This window comes from Rhinolophus sinicus, chromosome 17, assembly GCF_057876585.1.
Source record: "Rhinolophus sinicus isolate RSI-liver-muscle chromosome 17, RSI-T2T, whole genome shotgun sequence".
Lineage (NCBI taxonomy): Eukaryota > Metazoa > Chordata > Mammalia > Chiroptera > Rhinolophidae > Rhinolophus > Rhinolophus sinicus.
Genome location: NC_142517.1, coordinates 59,226,781 through 59,244,462, shown reverse-complemented (window position 1 = coordinate 59,244,462; position 17,682 = coordinate 59,226,781). Strand labels below are relative to the sequence as shown.

Below are 17,682 nucleotides of genomic sequence, written 5' to 3'. Positions count from 1 at the left end.
CTTAATTTTCCATCAACCTGATTTCCATTTCCTGTTCAGCTTGTCTTGATTAGAATCCTTGCTCTGCCACATACTAGTTGAGTATTTAACCTCAGGCAGATTGTTATCCTCTCTGAGTATCAGAAATCATCATCACAGGCTGATACATTTGAAAAAATTAAGAGAATTTATCATGTGAATGGTACTTAAAGAAGATGGTCTTTGGCTAGAGTTTTGAAACACAAGTGAGAAAGCATTTGGAGGATAAGAGTGATTCATTCATTCAATCATTCGTTTAACAAATATTTATTGAGCTTTACTACAGGCTAAAACCTGCTAAGACCTAGGGACATGGCAGTCAATAAACAAGACAGACATGGTCCCTGTCTTCATGGAATTTACAGATAAATGGGGGAGAGAAAGAGAGAGAGAGATCAAACAAACAAAAATACAAATAATTATTTAATTATGAAGGAAAAATCCAAGGCAATTTCAGAACAAAAAGATTTAAGTAATATAGGCAAAAAAAATAGAACCCAGTTTACATGCAACTGTAGAAGCTGCAAAATATTTAAAAAAAGTATTAACAGGGGTTGTTAATTGAGTAAGTGTGGAAAGAACAGAAAGTAAAGAAGCAAAGGTGATTCTGAAGTATTAAGCCTATGAGCCTTTCAAATTTTGGTAGAGTGAGGAAGTTAGAGATAGGTTCAGATAATAATAGTTTATATTTTATGGCACTTTCACTTTCATAATATTGTTGATCTTTACTAATGCACTAAAGATTGAAAAAATGGCAGCTGGACAGTAAAGTGATATGTCTAACGACAGACTGCTAATTAAGGGGAGACTACTGTTCTAACATCACTTCTAATTGTCCTCAGGCCTGTCTACACGTGGACAATTAATCTAATCACAAGTAGGAGACAGTTACACTATTTATTCAAGATTCTTCACAATGAGGAAAGAAAGCTGACATTTTAATTAAGACAACAAAAACTGATAGCCTTGGGGAGGCCTGTTAGCTCAGATGGTTAGAGCATAGTGCGACTAACACCAAGGTTGCCAGTACGATCTCCATATGGGCCACTGTGAGCTGAGCCTCCTTAAAAACCAAATAAATAATAAATAAATAAACAAATAAATAAATAAATGTAAAACTAAAAAACCAGAAAAGCAAAAACAACCAAAAAAACCCGACAGCCTCAGCAAAATAAATAAGCACTTAAGAAATTTTAGGAATGTCATTAAATGCATTCAAAGGACTCACTCTGACAAAGTCCAGGACAGCATCTCTCTGAATCTGCTTGGTCCGTATTTTCTCCTCCTCATACTGCAGGGCAGCAAGCTGTGCCTCTCTCCGAGTGCGCTCCACTAACTGTTCTCTTCTCCGATGGAGCTCCAAGTCTGGATGTGATAGCTGGAACAAAAGTCAGTTTGTATACGCAAGTGGGGATAAAGATCAACTTATCAATATTCCTTCCTGCTGACCCAACTTTTACTCTGCAGTCACCTAGCATTCTTTAAATGTGTTTATTAATAATCTTTCCTCATCTTTGTACTATGTTCTTATGTGTACTATAAAGCTATCCTATCACGTGGATAAAGATTTATTTTCTCTCTGTATCTAAAAACACTGTTAGCAAGCATCAGGTACACATGTTATATTAGTTGTACAATCAAGGAGACAGGTAGTGAAGTTTACAGATCTCTGGCAATTACCGGTAATTTAAATATTATAAGAAAACCATCTCAGTTAAAAAAACAAAAAAACAAAAAACTGAAGGAGAAAAAAAAATTTACCTGATTGTGACTTGGTGATAGTGACAAGAGAGAAGATGGCTCAACTGGAACCCTGACCCAAAAACGAAAAAAAAGAAAGGAAAAACTCTTTGATAAGCCAGACAGATATATTAAAGATAAGTAAAACTTCATTGTTAACGTAGCTTTTTATTAATCAACAGGCAAACTGTCTAGTCAGCACTGCAAGACTAATGCATTTTGCAAACTTGAGCCTGTCATTAAACTAAGCTATACGAATGCCTGATGTCTCCAACTCATGTTTCACGTGATGATATCACTGATCCAGCTATAGATACCTAACAACTGTCTGTGCCAGCCAGCACTGACAACAGTTACTGGAGATCACTTTTCAAACTATCATTTCTTTATACCACAAATAACTATTATCTTCTTTACTACGATGAGTGAAACAAGATACATGTAAATGGAGACCGTTTTTTATACAAAGCCATTTTATCAACAGAAATCTGGAATACTACAGAACCCGGTAAGTGGACTTGTAGAGCACTCTTACTCTCATTTTCAATTGATGAAACAATTTTAATAACAAAAGTGAAGATTCTGTTGATTTTCATTTCTAAAAAAAAGATGAAAACTAATTCTTACAGTTTGGTAGTTATCTTTTCACTGAACTGGATTTAGTGTTTCAAGTCTCTGTTATTCCTCTGTGTCTTTAAAACTAACAATGTTGAAGTAGTGACTCGTTGACATTTAGGACCTGAAATTTTAAACTATGATTATTAGGCTAGCAGACTGATTTAAATGCATTAAATCCGTGTGTTATTAGGAAAACAAAAACAAATCCCCCAAAGCTCCAATAGTTTCTTATTACCTACTAACTATAATACCAATTCTTCAAACTGACATTCAGGATGAGAATCCTCTTTAATAAACATACCCACTATGGAATCTTGTTTTCTCTAGCAAGGTCTATTCAGTTATCATATATTAATTCCTTACTTCAAACCCTTTCCAAAAATCTCAACATATGGAGATCTTCCTCTTAGAAAAGGTCTTTTTAAGAATCTCACTTTTCTTTAAAATTGGGATTTCTGCTGGTTGTATAAACCCTGATTCTCTCCCCTTTATTCCAAACTCTCATCTAACTGCTTCCTTGATATTGCACTTGGATGTCTAGTAGGCATGTCAAATAGAATGTAACACACTCACCTCACACTCTAAGCTTGCTCTGCTTTGTTCAGACTTCTTAGTGTTCCTTAAACATACCCAGCACGTTCCTCCACCAGGGCCTCTGCCTAGACTGTTCCTCCCCTCACAGCCACAGTGCTTGCTCCCTTGCTTTTCAGGTTTCTATTTAGATATTACCGCTTCATATAAAATTGTTCTCACTCTTCACTCTCCCCTCACTGTGACACTACTAACTCTTTACCCTGCTTTTTTTCACTGCACTTAGCACTTACCTGACAAATATTTGTTATATATATTTGTCTACATCCACTAAAAGGTTAACTCTATGACCCCACGGACCTAGCACGCAGCCAGAACCACTGCAGTGCTCGTGAAATATAGTTTGAATGAATGGCAGTGGCACTGTCCCAAGAGCATGGAATATTGAAACAAAAATGCAGGTAACTATAAGCATCTCTTTGAAATCCTAAAGTTATTTAAACTGAGTAAATCAGAACTTTATCTCTGTAAGGCAGACTATGAACTGCCCCTCTGTTTTTCTTTGTTTGTAAAATCACATTTAACATGAGTAGCTTTTCTAGTTTTGTCTATCTTACTATGAAACTAAAATCTTCCAGGTGTTACCCAAGTGATTTTTAGTTCTATATTGCTTCTAACAGAAATTAATGAAGTTTGCAAGACCAAGTCTGATACTGCCATCTCTCCAGAACTAAAATACCACTCGGATTATAAGCAAGCCATTTTTAAAAAATGATATAAAAAATAAATGATAATTATTGTTAGTTTTAACTGTACATTTATTTAATCCATCTTGGCAAATAACTAGAAAATACTTATCAATTTATCATAATACTTTTAATTTAATGTATCCCCCTACCTTTATTATACCCCAGGCAGCTGGTCTATGTGCATGTGTAGAAGGGGTAGGTGGCAATGCACATGGGGGGTGAGGGGACGGGAGGAGAAGTAGTAGAAAAAAAAAGAAGTAAGCAACTTTCTTTTCAGAAATGACTAACGTTAAGTAGCAGTTTGTTCAATGAACTCAATTCCTTTGAGACTTTGTAGGTGGGTGATTTTTTTGGTTAACTTATTATTCGAGTTATAGGCAAGTCTTGGCAGCCAGACAGTTGCCAATCATTTTTAGCTGATTTTGTTTTTCTAGGTTCTAAATTCATGATTCCATTTGAATGTAAGCTCTAGGAAGACAGGAACTTTTAAGTTCATGGCTGTTCCCCAATACCCAGAAAAGTAACTGGCACATAGAAGATACTTAGCAAATATTTAACTAAACAAACGACTTTTGAACAGTTTGGAGATTAGGGGCACTGGTCACCCGTCCCCTCACACAGTCCAAAACCCAAGTATAACTTTTGACTCCTCAAAAACTTATTTGTCCCTCAGTATCCTTGGGAAATTGGTTCCAGGTCCCCCGCGGATCCCAAAATCCTTAGATACTCAAGTCCCTGGTATAAAACGGCACAGATGAATGCGTGCAGTCGGCCCTCCGCATCCACGGCCTCCCAATCGCGGATCAAAACCAGTACAGGTATTTACTGAAAAAAGTCCCCATATAAGAGGACTTACGAAGTTTAAACTTGTGTTGTTTAAATGTATTTACCTTAGAGCTTAACTAGTTATTGGAATAAAGTACGAAGTTCTTATCCAAAGGCTTTATTAAGGTCTAGTGATGTGAACCACCCAATTAAAAGTATTAATAAGTACAGTCAGCCTTCTGTATCCTAGGGTTCTGCATGTCAGGATTCAACCAGCATTGTCAATCTGCGGGTGGTTGAATCTGCGGATGTGGAACCCGGGGATACAGAGAACTGACTAAGACTTGCGAAGTAGCCACAGTGGTCCTGGAACCAATCCCCCAGGGATACTGAGGGACGACTGTAATCGTGGCTTCAGTTCCTAAGCACTGTAGTAGATCAGACACTCTGAATGACTCTTCCAATGGAAACAACTAAAATGTTGAATAAAATCTTTTAAAATGCACTGCTGAAGTGCCATGGAAAAAAAGAGTGATTCTAAAAAAGAGTGAAAACAGGGACTCTGGATTAAGGTTTGACAGGCACACTTTTGGCCCCTTTGATCTCCACCCCTAGTGTTACTCCAATGAGTACACTACCTATGTTAAAGGACTTTGCTGATGAAGTTAAGGTTACTAATTGGTTGACCTTAAAAATATAGATTACTCAGGTGGGCCTAATATAATCACACAAGCCCTTAAAAGAATAGGGAGGCAAGAGAGTTTGTGAGGTGCAGCAGAAAAGGAAATCAGAGAAATTCAAAATATGGGAAGGACTCGGCCCACTGTTGCTGGCTTGAAATGGAGGTAGTCACAAACCAAAGAATGTGGGTGAACTCTAGAAGCTGAAAATGACTCCCAGATGATGATAGCCAACAAGGTAACGGGGACCTCAGTCTATAACTGCATGGAACTGAATTCTGCCAACAACTGTATAAAGCCTGGAAGTGGATTCTCCCCCAGGATCTCCTGATTAAGAATCTAGGCCAGTCAACACCTTGGCTTCGGCCCTGCGTCTCGGACTCTCAGCAGAGAACCAACGCATGCCTTTCCAGACCTCTATCCAACAGAACTGTGATATAATAAATGGGTTTTTTTAACTGCTGAATTTGTGTTAATTTGTTAATAGAAGCCTCAGAAAACTAATATATAACTGAGCAAAAAAGCTGGCTTTCACCTTGAGGGTTTCTACTAGATCCTAGAGACGTTGAGCTTTACATACTCATATGATAGAAACAGGAAGTAAGAAGGACAGGAGATAGAGCCTAGGTCCACCCAAAGTGAGGAAATATAATAGGAAATCCCTGCATGAAACTGGAGTCTCAGAAGACCGCACCTTCAGTATAAGTACACATGGCAACTAAAAAGCCATTTTGTGATAAATTTCAAAGATATGAAATTTAAATCCCTATGAACTGATAAAATTATAAAAGGCCAAGTTATGAGCTTCTTTCTTTAATTATTCTACCCATTTTCTTTATCCATCTATATCTCAGTCCCCTAAACAACTTTAATGTCCTGTCAAGTATAAGTAAGGAACTATGTATGACACTATCTACATGGTAAATTTACTGTTGTTTAAGAATGGGCAGGTTAAGTCTACTGCTCTAAGACTTCATAAAAACAGAGGAAGCGAAGACCAAAGACTAGGAATTTTTCAACTATTGTGATACAGTTTATGGTAAGAAACTTTTTGGAATTCAAGAACAAGAAGCAATACTAGAAAAGGTCAACCTGATTTTAGAAATACTCTGTGAGGTATTAGTGTAGAGAAAAGGTCCTATCAAATGAAATAGGACTGAGGATGCATATTGCTGTTTCTGTTTATCTCTGTGTTATCCAATAAAAAGTTTAAGTATAAAAACATTTCAGGATTCCTGAAATTCATTTAGCTCTCTTTAAGCATAAATCCAGATACATCACCATAAAAATCTCATTGTTATTAAGAGTCTTCAAATCAAATAATTGTACAGGTAATGATTTAGGTGATCTGAATTTAGAATCAATATATCAATTTTATTTGTATTTGCTATTACACAAGCACAAAAGCACATTACCACTCAACTCTAAATACATAGTATTAAAACACACAGTATCTAAACATCTTCATTATACATTGAACTACACAAAACAAAATCATTTCATGCTCTTATTATTATTACTGAGTTAAGACAGAAACAAATGAATAGAACTGGTTTTTCAAACCTGTTTTGATGTGAGTATCTTCTTGCGTCTTCTGTTTTTTGAAACTCCCTCAAGGGTACTGGCTTTATTGGTGAACCCTATACCAAAAAAGCACAAATAAATCAATTCAATTTAACATATGTATCGAGAACACTGTGATTACACAGTTCACATTCAACTTAGCATTTAGAAAAATGTATATTACACTAAAAAACATTTTAACAGAATCTTCAAATGTCAATTTTTGTTTAAAGAACTATGGGTTATCTTACTGCTTTGGTAAACACAAAACTATTCATAATCCAAACATGTTTATTTTATTTTCAAAAATGTAGTTTTCCTTCTCACTGTACTGTATAAATTATAGTGACTGAATGATAAGATGTTAGAGTTGGAAAGGATCTTAGAGGTCATCTAGTAACAAATTTTCATCTGGAACAGAAATTTCTACCTACCCTACTCTGACTTTTGCTCAGCTTCTCCTGAATATTTCTAGTAATAGGGAGTTCATAGATTTCATTGCTTTATTTCTTCACCACCACAAATTGTTACTTATGTTAGTCATACATACAGAACTGAGGATGTTGATGGAATATTAAGACAAAGCAAAAAGTAATTTATTTTTATCGTAAAATGACATTAATTGAAAGAGAAATACTGGCAATTTAATTTATTTATAAACTAAAGGGTAAAGGTTATTTCAAAAAAACATTATGGAGGAAAATAAACTGACTTAAGTGATATGGACCACATATTGAAAAATGAAATTATAAATCAAAGGTAGAGGCTTACAGGTCTTCACAGCATGTATTTTGTCAAATGAGAATCCATAGAAGCAATATAATCTTATTTCAACACCCAAAATAATTATCAAAATGGGTATTCTTGAAAGGAAAGAACAAGTTACCAAAAAGGATATCTAAAAAATCAAATGTAAAACTATTTATAGTCTATCTGCCAGAAATAGGTACATCACATATACCGTGTTTCCCCAAAAATAAGACCTAGCCAGACAATCAGCTCTAATGCGTCTTTTGGAGCAAAAATTAATATAAGACCCAGTCTTACTTAAATATAATGTAAGACCGGGTTGGGTATAATATAATATAATATAATATAATATAATATAAAATATAATATAATATAATATAATATAATATAATATAATAAAATAAATATAATATAATATAATATAATAAATATAATATAATATAATATAATATAATATAATATAATATAATATAATATAATATAATATAATACAAAACCTGGTCTTATATTAATTTTTGCTCCAAAAGACGCATTGGAGCCGATTGCCCGGCTAGGTCTTATTTTCAGGGAAACACGGTAACTATAAAATCTGCTTTGGTGAGTTACTCCAAAGGGATAAAGGTGACTCCCTTAAAGTCTGGGCTGAGAGCATATAAAATGAGACACAATTCTAGAATCCAGATGAGAGAGTAATTATTCTAATTTCAGTGAATATGCATTTTTAAATAAACAAAAATCTCTCCTACTATGTTAACATCAGTGACTTATCACCCTGGTTTTTACAATACTGCAATTATCTAAAATTATTGCAAGAGGCACAGGAAACTTTCACTACAAAATAAATGTGACATTGGTTTAATTTTTTAAAGCAATATAAGTCATATTCTATAAATGTAAGTCATATCCTATTTTATCATAATGCTTCTATATAATGTGAGAGGTATTATAAAATTAAACAGTAGCAGTATTTAAAATCTCAAATAGATTAGTTTTTTACCAACCCATTTTCAGATAGTATTCAAAAATATTTAAAAAAAACTTCACTAGTTACTAAACCATCTAAAATACTGCTTCAGCATATTTTTATAGATGCTAAATTTTAGAAAGCCTTATGACACAGAATTCATATGGAGCCTTATGACATAAAGACTACAATACACAATAAGTAACAGGAATTTAAAAACATATTACAAACTAGCAAATACAATAGATTAAAGAAATAATACTATGATTTTTCACCAGTAGTATAATACGCATGTTCACTTTTGGGAAAAATATCTCATTTATACAGCCTAATTAACCATAAAACAATCAAAGAAAAAGACCACAAGGAAAGAAAAAGATACCCTTTAAGATTATAGTGTATATTGTTAATTTTAACTTTACTGCAAAGTACTTGCTCTAGCAGGGATAGTATAGCCTGAACCATAAGTGGTTTCATTAATCACCTGGTACACATTGCTAACTCTGGCTGCAGGACTTTGATTTATAAACTTTATCCAACTTTAAATACAACAGTGTCTTCTGAACACCAACAAAAAATACTGTGTTCAAAATCCTTCAGGTAGGAAAACCAAAGGATTTTTTAAAGGAAGCATAATATTACTCCGTAACATGTCCTACTTGAAGTGATCATTCTCTAGTTCATCATTCTCTAAAAAGGCTCCATGTGTTTTTCAAATAACCCCTGCTCAGAGCCTGGGACCAACTCCAGACATGAACACACTAAAGCGAGGCCATTTTATTGCGCTGTCTAGATATACTGAAGAACGCTATTGCTACTTACGGCCCTTGGGGAACTGGCCGAGACTCTGCAGTGCACTGCATGCTCGTTTGTTTTATAAGGCAACTCAGTGTTCCACTATAAGAGACACCCAAGAATTTTAGTGGCAAACAATTTAAGTTCTGTGTAACTGAGCATAAAAGCTCCAATATAATTAAGCTCATTATAAAAATTCTATGGTTAAGTTTGCATGTTGCTCCAAAGTCATCAGTTTGGTTCAATTTTTAATTACTGCTCAAACTATGATTTACCAGTTGGTAACACTGAAAAAAGCAATAAGAACAACAATGGAAAGCATCATATTCCATTGCATTTTCTTCAAAGGCATAGGATACTCAGTACTCCTTTAATTCCTTTTACAAGATTCTAGAATCTGTCTTTTTATTTGAAAAACAAACCTAAAGCCTACTTGAGACTACTGTCTGATTTTTAAGGAATAAATCTGAAAAATTCAGTAACGAACATAATAAAAATTAGGCCTAAACCAACAAATCACTGATATGAAAGAACTTTATATTATCATGAACTGTTTTTACTAGGGGATAGCAACATATTTAGGCGTAAATGTATGTACTACCTCATGAGAGATTCGCCGTTGTTCAATATATGCCATAAACTGTGAACTGAGGCTGTCTGAGTCCAGACCCTTGGGCTGTCTCACCTCATCGTCTTCTTCCTCTGCAGTACAGCTGTCAATGTAGTCAATCTGATCCAGATCATGTTCCACTGTCCACACACACACACACACACACACACACACCCCAGAAAAAAAACATTCAAATTAGACAGCCAATAAAAGACATTAATAAACTGCATTCTTTCCTCTTCCCTAACATGTTCTATTCTGAAAGTGGAAAGAATGAGAAGTTTATATTATGTAAGCCTTTATTATTTAGTCCCTGGCCACTCACAAAAATAGGCTCCAGAAAAATGTTAGTCCTTATTCACTAAAGAATACAGTAATTGAAGGTAATTATTGCAATACAGACCTCTAATGTTTCTTTTTTTTCTTTGGATATCTCTTTACTGTTTTAAATAAGACAGTTTGGGTTTGTGAGACAAAAAGAAGATAATTTTTAAACACCGAAAGTTACAACTTCTTTTAAGCTTTTCCCCCATGTTTTAGGTTTGGTGCTTAATCTTATCTCTTTGAAGAGGTGAAAAACAGAAAACCTAACACAACTCAAAAGAAAAGAGAAAAGGCAGGAGGAAAGTGAACCTGGAGATAAAAAAATAGACACTGACTACTGTTTCCCTTCCTGTAACTGCTGTCCATAACTAGAACAAAGCTTTTCTATTTAGAAAATTATTTTCTAGAGGTCAGCATAGTAGATATTTGCAGCAGTTTGTGGACGAATCATTTGAGGAATTTTTTTTTCTCAAAATACTTTGAGGTGAGGAGAAGCGTATAATTAAGATATAGCCACATCATTACTTCTTCTAATAAGTTTAGGAGGACCCCATTATTTTTAAGTTTAAAAAGTAGCCATCTTTAAAAGCCGGTTAAAATGGGACACTGGAAAAAAAACCTTGCTACTGAGATGGTTTCTCCAGAAACGGATTAAACCGCAGCCATTATTATATGATGGTCTATAGACAACCTAAAAAATGCCCTTGCTGGGAAGAGTGAATTTGGAGGAGTCTACTTCTCAATTTAGTTTTCTGATGCAATTTTTTCTAAACAATTCCATGATTACAGTTAATATAAAAATAAATTTTTAGTTTATAAGAATTATCTTAATAGGCAAAAGGATGAAAAGGTTATAACTCTATACCCACATTAGAAACCAGATACATAAACACATTTTGTTTAATGTGCTACAATTTGTATAAGTAAATCAATGGTTTATTTTATGACTACTTCCCAAAAAAGCAACATCACTTTTTCATACTATCTAGACAAACACTATCCAAGAGAAATAAAATGTAAGCCACAAAAGTGAACCACATATGTAATTTTAAATTATCTAATAGCCACATTAAAAAAAACCCACATAAAAATAGTGACATTAATTTTAATATATTTTACTTTGTCCAATATATCTAAAACACTATCATTACTATATATAATCAATATGAAGTATTAACATTTTATATTCTTTTATTTTCATGCAAAGGCTTCAAAATCTGATGTGCATTTTACACTTATAGTACATCTTCATTCAGAAAAGCCCCATTTCAAATGCTCAATAACCAAATATGGCTAGTGCCTACCACACTGGACAGCACAGATACAGACATTATTTTAAGTCTGAAATAAGCCAATGAGAAAGATATCTCATATGCAAGCAAGATTAAAAAGAAAACTACTGAAATATGAATTAAATGATAAGTGACAGGAGTAAAAAAAGAATATAAGATGGTAAGGAAAAACAGATAGCAAACCACATAATGGAAATTATCATTCAGAGATGAAAGTTCTTCTCAAATATAACAGATTTCTGGAAAATGAAAGTCATTTCTCCCTTATATATTGGCCTTCAAAATTCAAAAATTAGGATTTGGTAATTCACACTAAAGCAATATTGAACAGAATGAAGAAAGTCAAGAGTCTGCCTCGGAAGCACAAGGAAGCAGAGCTCTGTCTGTTAATGAATTATAAAAACAATTTTAAAATTAAAAAACAATTTAATTTAAAGCACAAATTTTAAAATATCAGAATAAGGAAAACTCATATTCAGATGTCCCTGAAGAGTACAATTCCAGATGAAAGTAAAGGTAATCAAAAAGTGCACTGAATTACTGAAAGAGGTCAAATGACTACAAAGAGAATCTTTAAAAAGGAGAACAGTACTTCAAAAGAAGATCGTGGTTAAATCAAAATTAACAAAGATCTACCCCAAGTAAACAGTCTTTAACAAAGTCTCCTCCCAAAATAAAAAGAGAGAAGTACTGTATTTTAACTGCAAGCCTGCAAAAATTAAAATTTAATACCAATAGAAAATATTTTTTCCCAATTAAATGAGAAGAGGAAATCTTTAAAAGAAGAGTTGAAGAAGCTATAGATACACAAATAAAAGAAGTGGGTGTGAAAAAAACCACATAAAAAAGTCAGAGTAATTATCAAGACTTTAGATGTCATCAGGAATTACGCTTACCTCCACCATTTGTTACTACTAAACTGCTGCGATTCTCCTGGTACTGGTTTTCCCTTCGTAGTCTTTGTTCTTTAGTAATTTCTGCTACTCGAAGAGGCAGATCTGAAAATTCATCTGTAGGCTTAAAAAAATAGCAGGAACACTAAAAATCATCATTCCAAATTTTAGACTACAGAGTATTTAAAGCATGGAAACAATATAAAACCATTACAATTTATATTTAAGAAGAAATAGCAAAAAAGTTCTGGAGATGCATCATGGTGACAGGTTCTCAACAATGTCAATGTGCTTAACGCCACTGAAATATACACTTAAAAATGGTTAAAATAGTAAGTTTTATGTTATGTGTATTTGGCCACAATTTAAAAAAAGAACTAGAAAGGTATATAGGACTCTATAAATATACATATGTACATGGATTTACAGTATCTACATATAGATAGATACATGTCTACATGTATCTGTATGGATACAGCCAAAAATATGTACACACCCATTCACACATAAATACACAAGCAATTACAAATTACAAATCGGCTGTTGTCTAAAATTAATTTGCTTTAGACTCCCAATGAAACAATGTTATAAATGGTAGGTCTTGCTAATAAAAGTTTATTTAATCACTTAACCTAATTTACAGCTAAAATATTATACCTTAGTAATTTTAAAGAAAAACATAATACTAGTAATTAAATGAAAGAGAAAAATGATATAATTAGCTAAGAAAGTTGTTTATCTTGAACATGCGACTATTCTTCACTAAGGTTCCCATCTCATTACCCATCAGTCTATAGTCCTATTTTCTCACCCTTTTACCACTTCTGCTCAAGATTACCCAGCCCCTCCCAACAAGACATACGAATGGCCAACAGATACATGAAAAAATGTTCAACTTCACTAGCTATTAGGGAAATGCAAATCAAAACCACAATGAGATATCACCTCACCCCAGTCAGAATGGCTATCATCAACAAGACAAGTAATAACAAGTGTTGGAGAGGCTGTGGAGTAAAAGGAACCCACATACACTGTTGGTAAGAATGTAAATTGGTATAGCTACTATGGAAAACAGTATGGAGGTTCCTCACAAAAGAATAGAATTACCACATGACCCAGCAATCCCTCTCCTGGGTATCTACCCAAAAAAATCTGAAAACATTTATCTGTAAAGATATATGTACTCAGATGTTCATTGCAGCATTATTTACAGTGGCCAAGACATGGAAACAACCGAAGTGTCCTTCAATAGATGATTTGATAAAGAAGATGTGGTATATATACGCAATGGAATACTACTCTGCCATAAGAAAAGACGAAATACTGTCATTTGCAACAACATGGATGGATCTTGAGATTATTATGCTAAGCAAAATAAGTGAGACAGAAAAAGTGGAGAACTGTATGATTTCACTGATATGTGGTATATAAAACTGAAAACAACAAAGGAACGAAACCAACAAGTGAAGAAACAAAAACTCATGGACACAGACAATAGTTTAGTGGTTACCAGAGGGTAAGGGAGGAGGGGGGATGGTAGAACAGGGTAAAGGAGGTCAAATACATGGTGATGAAAAGAGAACTGACTCTAGGTGGTAAACACATAATGTGATATATAGATGATGTAATATAGAATTGTACACTTGAAACCTATGTAGTTCGGTTGACCATTGTCTCCCCAAAAATTTTAATGAAAAAAACAACAACAACTCAAATTTCAGGCTTCAGTTGTAACTGGCTCAGTTCCTGTTTGGCTTTCCAGGATACAAAACTATTTATACAAGACAATGAGGTAACAAATACGTAAAACAAACACAGTAAAAAGATGGTAAAGAAACATAATTCCATTTTTGGATGCTTTGACTGTGGATTTTTCCCTCCCTTGACTTTTTTATATTTTATATAATGAGAAATTGAATCCAATTAAGACTTCCCATTTTCATCATTTCCCTCTTAATCAGGAGTTATAACATGAAGAATAAAAGAAATACTTACTTCATTCCCTGACCATCTCTTATCACCACTGTCCACACTGTTGAAACCTGAATCGAGAGCTCCATAAGGGCGACCTGAGTACAGTTCTTCGTGGCTGCCGAAAAGAGACCTTAGATGTTACTGCAAAGTTTCATGTTTTAAAAATTAACATTTTAAATAAATCAAGATGCAATTTTACTAATAAACATTTTCATGGCATTTAGGAACTTAACTACATAGAGCTAAATTGGCATTCTTTAAATTTTTAATATGAAAAATTCCAAATTAAAAGAGTAAACAGAATAGTATAATGACCTCCCAGGTACTCATTAATAGCTTCAAAAATACCGTGTTCCCCGAAAATAAGACCTAGCCAGACAATCAGCTCTCATGCGTCTTTTGGAGCAAAAGTTAACATAAGACCCAGGCTTATATTATAATATATTATATACTGGGTATTATATTAATTTTTGCTCCAAAAGACGCATGAGAGCTGATTGTCCGGCTAGGTCTTATTTTCAGGGAAACAGGATATCAACATTCTGCATTCTTATTTCATCTATTCCTCCACCCAATCCCAAATGCCCCCTTCAATTGTTTATTTTTAATAGTGCTCTTTAAGGTAGAATTCACATACATTGAAATGTACACATCTTAGCTGTGCAATTCTGACAAATAATCTTTGTAACATATACCTCTATCATATGGGATATTTCTACTTTGGCAGAAAATTCCCACACATCTCTTCCCAATTTTCCTCACCCCACCACTGTGTGCTCCTCAGAGACAACCACCATTCTGATTTTTTTCACCTTACATTAGTGTGGAAGGCAGAAGAATGGTCCCCAAAGATGTCCAAGACCTTATTCCTGGAACCTGTAAATATGTTACTTTACATGGCAAAGGAGAATTAGGGTTGCAGAGAGAAATAAGGTTGCTAAACAGTAGACCTTACAATAGGGAGATTATCTTGAATGATCTGAATGGGCTCAATATAATCACAAGGGTCCTTAAAAGTTGAAGAGGGAGATAGAAGAAGCAGTCAGTGCAATGCAATGCTGGCTTGAAGATGGAGGAAGGGGACCAAGGGCCAAGGAATGCAAATGGCCTTTAGAAGTTAAAAAAGGCAAGGAAATGCTTCCTACTGAGAGCCCACAGAAAAGAATGCAGCTCTGCCAGCATCCTGATGAGACCAAGATTTAGACTTCTGACACAGAGAACTGTAAGATAATACGTACATTTGTGCTGTTTAAGCCTCTAAGATTTTGGTAATTTGTTATAACAGCAATAGAAAAGTAATACAATTAGTTTTAGTTATTCTAGAACTCATAAAAATGGAATCATATGTACTCTTTTTTTGCTCAGCATCATGTCAGTGAAAATCTTGATGTTTTTAATACTTTGGAGTGGAATGGATGAATAAGTATAGGTTTAACTTTTAAATAAAAACTGACAATCTGTTCTTAAATAAAAAAATGCCAGTCTGGTGGGAATGCTGTATCATTTTGCATTCCCATCAATAATGTATTTGAGTTCCAGTTGCGATTTGTACTGTCAGTCTAAGTGCTTTTTGGTCACCATCCTCTTTCGTAATATGTTTAAATCTTTTGCCCCTTGTAAATGTAACATCAATAATCCTGAAAATATTTTGCTAAGTAAAAGAAGCCAGACATAAAACACTGCATAATGTTTTGATTCATTTATATGAAATTCTAGAAAAGGCAAAACTATACTGACAGAAAGATCTGTGGTCTCCTGGGGCTGATGGTAGGGAGAAAGGACTTATATAAATGGGAATGAGGGTGATGGAAATATTATGTATCTTGATTGTGTTGGAAGTTTCATGACTGTATCCATTTACCAAAATTCACTGAACTGCGTACTTAAAATGAATGAATTTTATTATTTGTAAATTTGCTAAAGCGATGCCCCATTTTTCCATTTCTATAAGCAAAGTATGATAGCACTGATTTCTCCACATCCTAACATTTAGTGTTGTCACTTTAATTTTAGTCATTCTAGTGGGTATGTAGTGGTATCTCATTGTGACTTAATTTGTGTTTCCATGATGATTAATGATGTTGAGCACTTTTTTTGTGTGCTTATTGGTCATTTTTATATCTTTCTTTGTGAAGTGTCTATTCAAGTCTTTTTGTCCATAATTGGGTTGTTTATCTTTTTAACCATTAAATTGCAGGTAGTCTTTAGATAGTCTGGCTATAAGTCCTTGTCATACATATGTGGCAAATATTTTCTTCCAGTCTGTGGTTTGCCATTCATTTTCTTAATACTTTCTTTTCATGATAGATGCTTTTATTTTTATTTTTATTTATTTTTTAAATTTTGATGCAATCTAATTTATCATTTCTTTTTTAACATTTATTGCTTTGTGTCCTCAGAAATCATTGCCTGTCTCAAGTCACAAAGATATTCTTCTCTATTTTCTTCTAAAAGTTTTATAGCTTTAGTTTTTGCTTGTTCTTAAACATACTTTTAAAAGTTAGCTTAATTAGAAATCTAAAACATGATAAAGTCTATTTTTAAAAAACGGTCTATTAGCATTTTATTTAATAAGGCTGCCTAGGTTGCAAAACAACTTTCACTGATACAAATTTAAAAGTGTTCTTCTGGCATTGAATTTTGTATTCCATATATTCTTACATAGTTCATGTACATAACTTTAAAAAAATTATTATGTCATACTGTCACAATGAATTAGAACTTAAGGTACAGGGAAAGAGCAACGCACTTGGATTTCACAGATAAGGTACCAGTTTTACTACTTACCAACTGTTAGCTCAAAGAAGTCACTTAATTTTTGTAAAATAAGGTTATATTTCTAATCACATGCCTTTCACATAAAGTGAAAACTTTATATGAACTAAAAACAGAAGAAACAAAAAACTCTATGTGAAAGTGAGATAGTTTTTATACCTTGTCAATTATTTTATTGATAAAGTTTGAGAATTGGTAAAGTTTGAGAATTATTGCACCTTCACTGAGACGTCTGTTTTGTCTGTTTAAAGGCCTTTTGAATTTAATTCCTGCTACTTATGTTCCAGATGGTTGGGAATGCCAAGTAGATGACCTTATAAGTCAGGTGTTATGTAGCTGAGGGGTTTACAAATTAAAAGATTTTGAGGTGACATTAATGGTCATCAAATCCAACCTCTTCATTCCCTATGGGAAAAATGAAGCCCCGGAAGTATGAGTGACTTGCCTTAAGTCACAGAGCTAGTTTTAATAGCAGAGTCAAGGTTAGTATTCAAGTCACTCCAACCAGAGGTTTTCAGCTGGGGGTGCTCCAGGGGATATTTGGCAATGTCTGGAGACATTTTTGTTTGTCATACTGGGCAAATGCTACAGAAACCATCTTCCAATGTAGAGGACAGCTCCTTACAACAAAGAATTAATTA

The 17,682-nt window shown here is 33.9% G+C and overlaps 1 protein-coding gene across 17 annotated transcripts in view; it reads right to left on the bottom strand.

Moving 5' to 3' along the window:
• Positions 1-17,682, bottom strand: part of LRCH3 (leucine rich repeats and calponin homology domain containing 3) — a 103,099-nt gene that overhangs the window by 29,308 nt on the left and 56,109 nt on the right. For 15 of the 17 annotated variants that reach the window (XM_019723651.3, XM_074330426.2, XM_019723654.3 and 12 more), the window contains exons 7-12: positions 14,288-14,381; positions 12,296-12,416; positions 9,775-9,923; positions 6,665-6,741; positions 1,780-1,831; positions 1,247-1,396 (exon numbers count right to left, since the gene is read on the bottom strand). In XM_019723651.3, the coding sequence (XP_019579210.2) occupies positions 1,247-1,396; positions 1,780-1,831; positions 6,665-6,741; positions 9,775-9,923; positions 12,296-12,416; positions 14,288-14,381 (643 nt within the window). The remainder of the gene's footprint in view (positions 1-1,246; positions 1,397-1,779; positions 1,832-6,664; positions 6,742-9,774; positions 9,924-12,295; positions 12,417-14,287; positions 14,382-17,682) is intronic. The other 2 variants (XM_019723655.3, XM_074330500.2) reach the window with 1 other exon arrangement.